We start from the raw sequence: 12,831 nt of genomic DNA on the forward strand, positions 1-12,831 counted from the left end.
GCATTCAATACACAGTGTTTGTACGAATGACTAATTTGAATAATTTTACAGGGTATTTGAATAAAAACAAAATGCCTCCGGCTAACAGTGAAATATCCTTGTCCATGGAGGGGTAAAAGTTACTGAACAGTTCAACTTTCAGTTTTCGGTCCACATATTAATATAAACTATAATTTTAGTTACTTGGAATCCAATTTATTGTAACTGTCTGTTACAAATGAATTCTGACACTAAGTGCTTCTATTGTGAAATAATTTCTCCTGAGATCAGGACAGATGCCAGACTGAGAGGTCAAGGTTGAACTTTTCTCTTGATCTGACAAACACACTGATGTCCATGTGATTTTACACAAGTCAAGTTAGGACAATGAACAAAATTCTGTCACTTGGACTCCAGATTATAAAAGCACTACATGGAAACAGATTTCTCCTCAACTGCAACACTTCGAGTATCTGTGCTGCTCAAAATCAATAAAATAAATAATAAAATTTTAGGACTCAGTACTTTGCAATTTGAATATTTCAAATATTTCTTTTTACACGGTCCAGATTGCTGGTTGCTTCATTAATGGGCTTGTTATGAACATTTAGTTCCTCTAAACAGCCCATCCAGCAGTGGTCTGAAGGCAATTATATTATATTGTAACCAGCACATACTGTACGTAGTTAAAACATGTCCTCATTAAAAGTGAAAGCCTTTCTTGATTTTCTGCACCCACACATAATAATTTTCATGCTCCATAAACTATAAGCAGATGTTTTTTAAAAGATGTTGGGCCTACAGTCATCATTTAAGCCCATTCACTCCAGAAGCACACAGCCTACCTAATAGAAATATTAGTTCATGATGTCATCTTCAAGAGTCATGAGTGTTGATCCACCAGTTGCACTTTGATTACCCTCAAATCACATATAGGCCCATCAAAGCAATTAAAAGGATATGACGTGGACAATAAAATATGATCAGATCAATGTCCAGCACAACGTGGTACCTGTTACTGTGTGTGTGTGTGTGTGTAAGTGCACGTGTACTTTGTGTGTGCATGTAGGTAGACTCAGCAAAACCTACTGGGTGTCTTCAGTGGATTTCTGCTCAGACAGACAATATCCCTGTCCATAGCTTTCTGTAGATACATTTTCTAAACTACTTGTCATCTAATTGTCTTCAGACTCCAGGTTTATTTTGTGTAGGAAAATAGATTAATGGGCCGATCAATTGAGAAAGATATAGTCATATCTATTATTATTATTATTACTTCAATCGTGCTTCAGTAAGAGGTATCTGTAGTGTATCCAGAATTTGTCATTTAGCCTAAAATCATCCTCAACTGATGACAGAGACTAAAGAGTTGAAGGCACCGTTTAACAAACAGATTCTCATTTTCAGCATCATATAGGCAGAGTGATCCCACACTGTCTCTACAGTAGCAGTATTGTCCTCAACATGGAAATACAACCAGAGGAAACAGCCTTATAAATCAATTCAATGGACAGACACGCATCTTGATTCTGCCACTTGTAGCCCACAGACATGTCTGTTATTTAAACACTTCCAGGAATTTCGTTGTTTTCTGAAATTTTCTCCGAACCCAGCAGCAGATTTGAGAAGCGGGATGATGAATGCAGCATTTTGCCTTCATCTTGAGCTTTACTCAAAATTAAGGAACGGCATATTTCCAGCTTTGGAAGAAAGTTTTCTTCCCGCTGAAGTCTTGGCTCATTAAACTATCATCAGGCATTCCAGGACATATCCCAAGGTAGAACAAGAGATCTGAAAAATCTGCAGAAATTATGTGATGCTAACATGTCACCATGAGTTCAAAGGAAAGTTTCCAGCATCTTGTGAAATCCATCTACAAAAAACAGAGGCTCTTCTGACAGCAGAGTATTAGTATTGTGTATTAGTGTGGCGTCTCTGGTGAGGCACAGCACGGATTTGACAAAAAACAGCCTGAAAAACTGATTTGTAATATTCCATCTGAATTTCAACTCCATGGTAATCTATGATCTGTAACATAACTCCTTTGGAAGGAAGTTCTGCTTATATTCTGCCTTTCATGGCCGTGATAACAGTCTGTCGCCTGATACATCTGCTGATATAATAAAAAAAGTGGGTCACGGACACAGAGGGTCAGACTTTGTAACAGTTGCAACAGTTCATGTCATGCCAGTTCATATCATGGTGTCATGATCTCAACAAATGACGCTTTTGACATTTGCTTTTAATCTTAGATCTCAGTAAAAAAAAAAAAAAAAAAAAAAAAAAAATAATATATATATATATATATATATATATATATATATATATAAAAGTAAAAAACCACCCTCAAATGATCTGCTGGGACACTTTAGGTCTCTAATGTTGACAGACTGACAAACAGCCTCTTTAGCAATAATGATAACATGGAAAAAAGGTTCCTATGCATGAACATCTGCACTCTAGTATGACTATGATTAGAAATACACATATTTAAAAGTAAATTTAAAAAGAACAAGTTACACACGTGCACGTCTCTGACAAGCATACTGTTCATGTTGTTCATGCAGCGATCAACTTTAAATAATAAAGTATGCCACTTAAATGTGAGCCTGAGGCATATCATGTTATCTTCTCTGTTTGTATTCATGTAAGTTCCTTTAAATGTAGGATGTCCAAAACTTATCACAGCCAACAAATGGACAGACCGATCCACGTTGTCTTTTCATCATAAATTCTAATTTTGAAGAGGACCCATGAGCCACCTCGTCCTGCTACATTACACACTCATTTTCATGGACTGTGTATAAAGCGTATTGTTTTACATCAGTTTCTCCTTTATCATCATTTTACCACAGGTCAGAAGCAAAGGGAAGAAGAGAATTTACAATTTAATGCACAGGCCAAAACTGTCTTTGCATGTTTTGGTCATTTTCTTCCATTGAGAATGCAACAAAACAGCAGTGAAGGATGCTGGGAGGTCAGGGAAGGAGCTGTTTAAGTAACTCTAATAAAAGGGTTGTAGCTGTAGGAGACTGGAGGTTCTGGGTTTTCCCCCCATGACCCTGCATGGATGAGTGGTATAGAAAATGGATGGATGATTACAATAAAATACGAGTGTGCAGCACTCATACAATTACATATAATTACAGTGCAATGAGAAAATTGTTCCGCAGTTGTCCTATTTAGGTACAGTCACTTCACTGAAAATCAGCCCCGGAACTGAATCACTTTTGTATTTCGCAGAAAGCTCAAACATAAACATAACAGCAGCCGTTGCGAAAACATACCTCTTCAAGTGCATGCGACACCTCTTCAACACATTCTGCTGAACATGAATGCTTTCAGATTTGAACAAGTTGGAAAAGCTCAAATACCTGTGGTTTCCTGCAGCCAACTTTTTCATATGAGGGCTATTGGAGTTATACGGGGACTGATAAATGGGCCCCAAAGGGAGTTATCTACAGAATCCATGACCTCAGTGTGTTAGCCAAGTGAAGGATCTGAGCTAAGCCTATGTTTCCTTGTCTGGCATCCAAAGAAACTACATTAACACTTTATCTACATTTTTAATAAGACATACAGAAACTCTTAAGAGCAATGAGCACTGACAGAAAAAAAAATACTGAAAAACTCTCAAATTAGAAACAGGGACACACATCTGGCTTCGATGAGCTACTGGAAAACCAGAACCTACTTATGTGTGGGTGAGCCTCTAAAGTATGGTACTACTCAGGCCATTAAATCCAATGTTCAGAGATCTATCAGGGGAGGTGTTACAAGGGTGAGGTGGCTTGTAATCATTTTGAAAAATCACATAGTGTTGGTCAAGAACATGTACAGCTACGCTGGTTTCCACCTACAGTGAGCAAACAGTGAAATAAAATGAACTTGAACTAATATGAGCAGACTTTTGTGTTCAGCGTTACCCTAAAATATACATAAATGCTAACAACAGCAGTGATCAAAACCACACAACTACAGAACCACAACACTGATCACAGGGATAGCCGAATAAAATGGATTCATTTATGTTATTCGTTGCACAACTGTTTGTCGTTTTATGGCTAATCACGTCTGCCGTGAAAAAGGCCTCTAAACATAAGATGGGATTGTTGAAAGGCATGTTATATGTACTGTTGTACATTATTGTCAAAGACTTAACGGGAACTGCGCATTGAGATTTTGACAACCTGCTATATCTCACATTTGGCAGTGGTCCCCAAAAGTTAAAAGTCATGGCATAAAATTTGTACCGTTAAAAAGAAAGTACCAAACTTAGTGGTGATCATTAATGTGTTTTGTAATCATTCATGAAAGGTTTGTTGCTATTTTTTCACTGGTACCCTGGAGGAAATTACTATTTCAATTACTTTTCTAATTGGAAGTTCAGTTGTGACTCTAAGTAATGGAAAAGCTTTGATTACTCCTCTTGCATCATGCAGATCAGACACTCACAAGTGATCTATTTAGATTTTTCTGTGGCAAAAATAAATATTCCTGGTCCCGGATTGTCTGTCAAGGTTAGGAGTTTGAACTGTGTGAACTGTCCAAATTAGGTTCCAAAGAGAGGTGATGCCAGCTAACACAGAGTTCAGAACAGGTCAGAAGAATGGGGAAGAAGAAAGCTTCCAATCTAAAGCACAGGCCAAAAAAGCAAAACCACATCAACTACTTTAATGGGGGGGAAAAAAACACCACTTCAGCAACTGAACAACAACATGCAAACATGAGTGAGTCACCGTGTCATACCAGGGTGAATGCAACAAAACAGCAGGGAAAGATGCAGAAAGTTTGGGAAAGAAATACCTCAAATAAAAGGGTTATTGCTGTGGTGAGTTAAAAGATGATCCCCAGACAAAACTGGACAGCAAAGCTGGCTTTGATTTCTAAAAAAAAAAAGAAAAAAAGAAAAAAAAAAAAGCAAATTTTAAGAATTCAAACCATATATCAATACTACAACTGCACACAGAATAAAGAAAAAAATAGCACAATGAATATGCAGGAAAACAAAGCATATAATTGCATATAATCATCGTGGGATGGCATCATCCGTCATTTTAGCCAGCTGAAAAGGCCTGAAGGAACCATGTTGGTATATAATGTTGGTGAGCTATGCCAAAATAGAGGCCAAATAATGACCCTGTGAGAGTCTTAACAGTAAAGCTTAGAGTACCAACACATGGAAACTACCTCCAGGGGCCACAACAAAACCAACCAATCCTCAGGTTCACCCTATGCCTGTTGGGAAGTTCATCCACAAATGTACACACACAACAAAACAGGGGCCAGATCATTGGATTGTTTCATAAGATCTAATTTCATTTTATATTCACAGGATTGCACTGTATTTGTGTACACGTGATGTAATCAAGTGACATTTCTGCCTGTAGCTGTGTGAGTATTGTACTCCAATAGTTTAAGAATGTGATATCTTCCTGAAGGCGATTATGAAACACTGACATATCGGTCTGGAAATATTGAAAACTCTGACCAGATGACGGCTGATTAACGAGGAAGTCCCCGACTCGTTTCACCTTTGGCCTGCAAGCGATCCGGAAATAACATCATCGCCGCTCCACATCTCGCGATAATTAAAGGCGTATAAATGAAACCGCTGTCCCATCTCCCGCAGTACCAGTCAGCTCACTGACACCTGGAAGACAAACACAACTCTAAGTAAGTCCTCAACTTCTGTCCCCTGATGTTCCTTTTCAGTGTGGCAGCGACATGAGCTGGGACTTTTCTACACTGTGTAGCCGACTGTAATGCGGAAGTAGGCATAAATATTGATTTCATGCCGAATAGAAATGTGACTAGTTGTGTGTCTTCTCCACAGGCTTGACTCTGGCAGACATGGCAGCAGCTGCAGTGATCTCAAACCAAGTAAGTCCATTCCATAGATTTGTACCCTCTTTCCACTGTTACACTTATTCTGAAATGACAAACTTACACTGACAAAGTACTGAAGTAAAAGTAAATTAAATGTAAAACTGTGGATCATGAGTTCGTTTCTGCCTTATTGCTCCCATATAATCTAAATGGACACTGGAGGTTCAAAATTAGAGTAGCACAGTTGTATTATGAGTTTAAATCTTGTGCTGTTTTTGTTGTATTTCTTATCAGAATGTGGTGGAGAGAGTGACCAGCCTTCCTCTGGTCAGCTCCACCTACATCTTGGTGTCCAGCGTGTACTCCAACACCAAAGGCACCCACCCTTACATCAAGACTGTGTGTGAGGCGGCGGAGCAAGGAGTCCGCACCATCACCTCTGTGGCCCTCACCACCGCCTCGCCCATCATGGACAAACTGGAGCCTCAGAGTAAGAGACCTTTAGTGAGAACAGTTAACCTCCACTTGGACAGATGTCAAAATAAAGCTCCAGGAACTGAAGGAAAACGAGAAGGATAGTGATGTGTTATCTGAGTCACAGAGGCAAATATTCAAACAGGAAGTTACACTCAGGCGAAGGGCTCTTACTCATCGTGATCTTTCACCCAGTTTTTCATATTACTCAAAATCGGCCTAAAGTTACCCACAAAAACCTGTGACTGAATAGAATAATTAAGGACACGTTTATAGCTTTCTTTCCTTAAAGTTTTTTCCAAATAAATCATTAACTTTTTTTTTTTTTTTTTTTTGCTTGACTTGCCTTCAGTTGCCATCGCAAATGACCTGGCCTGTAAAGGATTGGACAGGATTGAGAAAAGCTTGCCAATTCTTCACCAGCCCTCTGAGCAGGTATGCAACGGATTAGTAGCCAACCTTCATTGCAAAATTTCTTATTACACAGTTGTTGGCTAATCTCAGTCCTGACCCATGTCCTATCTTTCGAAAACGCTGTCCCTCAGTTCACTCGGTCATCCTTTGCTGCAATCTTTTGGAAATAAACAATTATTAGTCTATGCTTCTGTTCCCACCCAGATTGTTTCCAGTGCCAAGGATGTGGTGAACTCAGCCAAAGATGCTGTGACAGGGACAGTGTCCAGTGCCAAAGACACAGTCTCCGACACTCTGACCAGTGTGGTGGAGAAGACTCGTGGTGCAGTGCAGGATGGGATGGAGAAGACCAAAGCTGTAGTCAGTGGCAGTGTCAGCACTGTGCTGGAGAGCAGAGTGGTCCAGCTGGTCAGCAGCGGGGTGGACACAGCCCTCAGTACATCTGAGAGCCTTGTGGATCAGTACCTTCCTGTGGTGGAAGATGAGCTCGGTAAGTAGGGTTGGAAAATGGAAAAAAAAAAAAAAAATTACCCATCAGCACCGGTTAAAACCAGCAGATCTTGACGACTTGTATACCGCTATAACATAAATCTAACCCAGACCTCATTTCATAGGTTTGATAAAACTGCCCCTTTCTTATGTCCTGTTTTTTTATTCCAATGGAGAAAAAAAATCTGCACAGTAGAAATATACAAAGTTTCTTTTTTTATCCCATAAAAAAATAGCCACAGAATACCAATTACTGTTAGACTAGTAATAACTTGGACTTTTCTTTTAGGAGGTGAAAAAAACCTTTCTGCCTGGTCTTTTGGCTTTGGTTCTGTTTGAAACACAAGATAAGGCTATTGAGATTAAGGTTATTTAACTGTATCACGCTGTATCAAGGGTCAGTTATGAGCCAGCTGGATTATGTTGACAATGGATTTGGTCGAGTTTCCAGGAAAAGGGGTTTTTCAGATTTGGCTTGTCTGAGACTCTCAGCATGTATTAAATGTCTGTTTTTCCTCCATCATTTAAGGATTTGTTGTTTAGAGTGACCTGTGATGTGCAGAAGCTTACAGAAAGCAGTCTCACACAAAATGCGAGATGCCTGTTCAGGAACTCAACTTTGAATAACTACATTCTTCATGGATTTAAAGCCTCTGCTTTACACTGTAACAGCCTTAATTTAGCTGGAATACCATGGCTCAAAGCATAATTGACTGAGTTACAGTCAAACTTGTAGAAATGGTGTCATTGCCCTCATTTTTTCCCCTCTTGTGACAGAGCTGGAGGCAAAAACTGTGAAAGGCTTCGATAGGAAAGAGATGAGCTACTATGTCCGGCTGGGCTCCCTTTCCACGAAACTGAGGCAGCGGGCGTACACCAGGGCTGTGGCCAGAATCCGAGACGGCAGGCAGCGCAGCATGGAATTCATTTCTGAGCTCAACTCCACGGTTGATGTGGTGAGTTTTATTTTTCATGAATATACCACTGGCGTTCTACGCAACATGGCTTAAAATAAAGAAAATGTTTATAGATGTCTTCCATCCATCATCTGCTTTGTCAAATTTCTGGCACATTCTTTAAGCGTCGTTAGGCATCTGTCCTAAAAAAGGAAGATCATTTGTTTTATTGCACTTGGACAGCAGTTAACATTGTGTGTTTTTTCTAGATTCAATACAGCAGAAAAAATATTGGCGGGGCAAACAAAATGCTAAATGACAAGCTGAACTCTTTGGGGTTGTGGAAGTCCAATGGTCAGGAGAACGGTCACGAAGCAGAGGTAAGGAGGTCAACAACACAAAAATGCTGCAAGATAATAGACTCAAGGAAGGCAGAACGACTCCGATTCCTAGCACGCGGTGTAAATAGTGTTTTTGAGACATAAGATGGCAGGGTGGCGTTCTCGGTTTTTCATCCTTTACTGACACAGCTTACTTCCTGCAATTCTTTGATACAGCTGCCGGCACTGATTTTTATTTATTTTTTTTTAATTGGATTGGATTAGATTGGATGTTTTTACATCTGCCAATTGTCTTTTATATTGAGAGGTAGTGTACAGAATTTCATTGTCCAATGTTCAGTAATATTGAAGTCTATAGATAATGTTTATTTACAAGCATCCATGTTCTCCACTCAGGTGATTGAGTCTCGCACCCTGGCCCTGGCACGTTCCCTCACCCAGCAGCTTCAGACAACCTGTCTGGTCCTTATCTCCAGCCTGCAGGGCCTCCCCAACAACATCCAGCAGGAAGCACTCTCCCTCAGCCACTCTGCGACACAGGTTTACACCAACTTTAGCAAGGCCAAGGTCCTGGGGGACCTGCCTGACAGCATGTTGACCAACAGCAAAGCGCAGCTGGGAAAAATGAAAGATTCTCTGGACAGCGTGATGGATTATCTGGTCAACAACACACCACTCAACTGGCTTGTTGGTCCTTTCTACCCTCGTGTTCCTCATGAGCCAAATCCCACACCAGCTCCCCCTTGTGAGAGGGCGGAGCCCATGGAGGTTGAGATGGAGTCACTACATTCCCAGCAACAGCAGTGACCTTCACCACCTTATATTCCCCGTTATACAAGTCTTATCTGTGGCAAACTGTCCAATGTTTCTGTTTTAGGAACTGAAGACATTCTGATGTAAAGCTCTAATGTAATTCTGTGTTACAGACAGAATTTTCTGTCAAAACATTTCACCTTTCGCTACTTATTTCTACGCAGACTGCTGAAACCAATTATATGTAGTTGTCACTTTTTTCCACATTTACATAAAATTTTAATTCAATTAAATTTTAAACATGCAATTTCTTGGTTTCTCAATTTGCTTTCATGTACTGTCACATAATCTTAGATAAAGCAAAGGGTTATGCAACCACTGGTCATAGGTACAAATAAGCTTTATTATACATTTTTTAAAAATACTCAATGTGCGACTGCCAATTATTAGTACTAAACCAAATCTCTATAAACAAATTCCATAATGTTAAACCAGAAGTTTTAAATCTAAGTAAATAAAATCCTGGTCAGACTGATGTTCCGGCATCTGTACTCATCGCTGGCAGGGCCCTCGTCTGGACAGATACTCCATCAAACTCTGAAAGTCCAAAATCCAATTACCAGTTTTTACATTGGTACATTTCAAATGTTTCAGAGTAGATAAAGGTTTGTTAAAAGACTTGTGTCAAGTCCCTTATTCTGAAAATAACTGACACTAGGAGATCAGATTTCAACATGAGCACCGTACCGTTAGCCTCTGGATCTGGCACCATGCTACGTCATCCAGCAGGTCCAGGTTGACTTCATCCCTGGTTTCTTCAGAAAAACTGACAGTCTAGAGGAAAGAGAAACATCAAAAGCATGAAATCCTGATCTTAACTAGACAGCTAGATAATCGTAGTCGATCAGGACATGGAAAGGATACTGTCGGTCATCACGGCAGATGGGAAACTGCCTCCTTGGATATAAAGCAGCTACCAGGTTAAAAAAAAAGGTGCTAAGTAGCGAACCTGCCCCCGTGCTGTGGTCACAGTGATGTGGGGAGCTGCGCCCATCAGTGAACAGTGAAGATCACCAGCAGAGACGACAGACCTGAAACAACACCAGAGCCAAAAAAAAAAAAAAAAAAAAAAAAATCACTTCTTCACTATTGAGAATTTCCAACAAACATCCCTTTGTGGCAGAACTGACAAATACCAGCAGGTTAAATAACACAAACCTGAGTTTGGGTTTGGTTGGTACAGTCTGGTCGTTGGTCTTGGTCAAGCGGCTCTGAGTTCTTTTTATGGTGACTGTAGAGCCCCTGGAGAAAATCAAGGTCAAGGGTCAAGGTGTGCACTCAGCACGGTGAATTCACTGCACAGCTGATTCTCACCTAAGCTCTCCAGCGCTGCTACTCCCAGCTAAAACTCTGCTCCTTTTTGCTCCATTTCCCCTCTAAAAATCAAGAACAATGTTCAGAAAGAAAACAAGCATCACCATGATCAGGCTGGGATGTGATGTACAAACATCATCAGCATGATTTAGTCCCATTCTTCTCCAATTAACATTAAGTGAGCACATTATAAAATTTAAGCAACAGAGGCGCAACAAAGCTTCATCCATATGAAAATACAGGATCAGTCTTATGTCAGCTTCTTTAAATCTTCTTTTAACATACCTTCAAAGTCTTGGATGAGAACTTCTGCACTGGGGTGGAGGGAACTGGTGTCGATTTTACTCCAAAAATGAAAACACAAATAAGTTACAATTTAACCCAAACCATTCAGACAGATGCTTCAGAGAGTTGCACGGGCAAGACAAATGAACCACGTGGGAATGGTGAAGAGATCCACCTCTCTTGCTGGGTAGTCTTCTGAGGGACTGCTGTATTTCTGAAGACTCACTCTGGAAAATTGGGCGCAGTTCAGCCTGTTACAGTCAACAATAGAAAAAGAAAGGGCCCTTGGCTGGAAATCTGCTCACCTTGATAGCAATGGAGACCTCACTTGCTGAGATGTCCTCCTCTGACACACAGGACAGTTTGATGGAGGAGAGAAAACAAACACATCACACATCTGATCAGTGAATTGTTATTTTGAGGAAAAAAAAATTTGGACTGACCACTGATTAAATCTCCTATGCGACTGTTTTTCAGCGATGGAGGCATCTTCATCATTTCCACCTTAAATATTTTGTCAACTGTGGCCGTCATGTTCTCGAGTTTGGCAGCCAGCTCATCCATATGCTCCTCTGCTGAAAGTTCATCAGAGAAACAGAAGCCAAAAGGACGAAGGTCCGTCACGCTGGAGGACAAGCTGTGGGGGACATTATTCCATCTGAGACTCACACACCTTCCTTCTCAACCTGCTGGATGAACAGAGCCAGTCTGCTCAGCCTCATCTCTCGGTCCAGCTGCTCCTTACTCTGGCCTCTCCCCGGGTTTTTGGTCCGTCTCAGTGGCATTTTGTCTTCGGACAGACAGTCTGTCTGTCTGTCTTGTTGTCCCTCCGACACGCACCTGGCCCAGTGCGCTTAATTTGCCACATTCATACGCCCGCTGGAAAACCCCTTCTGTGGGATCTACGTTCCCTGGCGGAAGGATAAACAGCTGCTGTTTTGAGTCATCTGCAAAACATTTAAAGTCAGCAGAAATGTTTCATTACACACACAAAAAAAATGGTAGTTTTGTTAATTTTTCATCCTATCATTAAAATTAGACTTGTACCAAAACCAAGGCAAACTATGTTTTAATATGTAGAATTGGGAAAATATGAAGCCGAAGTCAAAGGAGCCCAAGATTTTAATAAAATGTGTCAGAATATCCTGGAATACAGCAGATCTGCAGTGGATGAAGAAACCCTGGTCAAAGTAGGTAAGGCAGAGATTTGATGCACACCTGAAAATCAGTAACACAAAACAGTGAAACAGACACATTTGATTTTCAATCAGTTAACAAGTTCATTTATTGCAGCACTTAAGTGTAGACATTCAATTCCTTTCCACAGGACGGTAAGATCACTTAATCTATTGTTAAAGAAGAGTCTCTTCTGTACATCCTCTGCCGTAAAGAGATCACATTTACAAAAAATCAGTACAGGGTGGAAACCCTTAACACAGATTAAAAAGGAAAGGGGGGTGTTAGTCATAAAGATGCTAAGTGACTACATTGTCTTCAATCCAAATGTCAAAAATACAAAAATAAATAATTGAGAATTTTTGTTTTGGAGGAAAAACTACAGAATGCTGTTAATCTTCTGAGGTCTCAGGTCGTAATCACCTAGCGTTAAGGGCAGGTTTTAATGTATGCAGTGCAAACTGAATATTTTACATCTATACAAGTCAGCATTGCTCCCCCAAGTCTACGGTGGGACCATCTACACGCATTTCCCAACAGCTCATCACAGCACTTTACTTTTTCTGTCTCAGCATTTAGTGGAATGTCAAAGTTCATCTTGGTGACACGGCGTCAGCTGCACAGTATAAAGCTCAAAATGCCGTCACTCACATTCAAAGCTACTGTATGTAAACCATAAAAGCCATCTTGTCAGCAAATAATATTCCATATTTAAAAACACCTTACTGGCTCCTTCTATGCTTGAGCAAAAAGCCCAACTACGTGTAAGTTGCTCTTCTAATTTTATAATAGGCATATTAGCTGAACAAGTACAGCAAGTC

General features: G+C 40.3%; 2 protein-coding genes across 2 annotated transcripts; one reads left to right on the top strand and one right to left on the bottom strand.

Moving 5' to 3' along the window:
• Positions 1 to 5,598: 5,598 nt before the first annotated feature.
• Positions 5,599 to 9,531, top strand: plin2 (perilipin 2). Its single transcript, XM_029526248.1, has 8 exons — positions 5,599 to 5,655; positions 5,816 to 5,862; positions 6,103 to 6,298; positions 6,635 to 6,717; positions 6,901 to 7,186; positions 7,963 to 8,141; positions 8,351 to 8,461; positions 8,819 to 9,531. Exons 2-8 carry the CDS (start codon positions 5,833 to 5,835, stop codon positions 9,227 to 9,229), a joined length of 1,296 nt encoding a protein of 431 aa, XP_029382108.1. The 5' UTR covers positions 5,599 to 5,655; positions 5,816 to 5,832; the 3' UTR covers positions 9,230 to 9,531.
• cdca9 (cell division cycle associated 9) lies at positions 9,386 to 11,619 on the bottom strand. The gene is made up of 10 exons (XM_029526249.1): positions 11,508 to 11,619; positions 11,278 to 11,409; positions 11,140 to 11,180; positions 11,010 to 11,061; positions 10,835 to 10,893; positions 10,550 to 10,611; positions 10,394 to 10,477; positions 10,185 to 10,266; positions 9,923 to 10,009; positions 9,386 to 9,772 (listed from the first exon to the last, which is right to left on the bottom strand). The coding sequence occupies exons 1-10, from the start codon at positions 11,617 to 11,619 to the stop codon at positions 9,728 to 9,730; spliced, it is 756 nt and encodes a 251-aa protein (XP_029382109.1). The 3' UTR covers positions 9,386 to 9,727.
• Positions 11,620 to 12,831: the final 1,212 nt, after the last annotated feature.

Source organism: Echeneis naucrates, chromosome 18, assembly GCF_900963305.1.
Source record: "Echeneis naucrates chromosome 18, fEcheNa1.1, whole genome shotgun sequence".
Lineage (NCBI taxonomy): Eukaryota > Metazoa > Chordata > Actinopteri > Carangiformes > Echeneidae > Echeneis > Echeneis naucrates.

Bases quoted from the DNA above. Each gene is read 5' to 3' on its own strand.
- cdca9 (XM_029526249.1), bottom strand. From the start codon at position 11,619: ATGCCACTGAGACGGACCAAAAACCCGGGGAGAGGCCAGAGTAAGGAG. The intron at 11,062-11,139 runs GTGAGCAGATTT...CCAATTTTCCAG, and splicing joins AGGTCTCCATTGCTATCAAG to AGTGAGTCTTCAGAAATACA. The intron at 10,010-10,184 runs GTTCGCTACTTA...TCTTTCCTCTAG, and splicing joins TGACCACAGCACGGGGGCAG to ACTGTCAGTTTTTCTGAAGA.
- plin2 (XM_029526248.1), top strand. From the start codon at position 5,833: ATGGCAGCAGCTGCAGTGATCTCAAACCAA. The intron at 6,299-6,634 runs GTAAGAGACCTT...ACTTGCCTTCAG, and splicing joins GGACAAACTGGAGCCTCAGA to TTGCCATCGCAAATGACCTG. The intron at 8,142-8,350 runs GTGAGTTTTATT...TGTTTTTTCTAG, and splicing joins TCAACTCCACGGTTGATGTG to ATTCAATACAGCAGAAAAAA.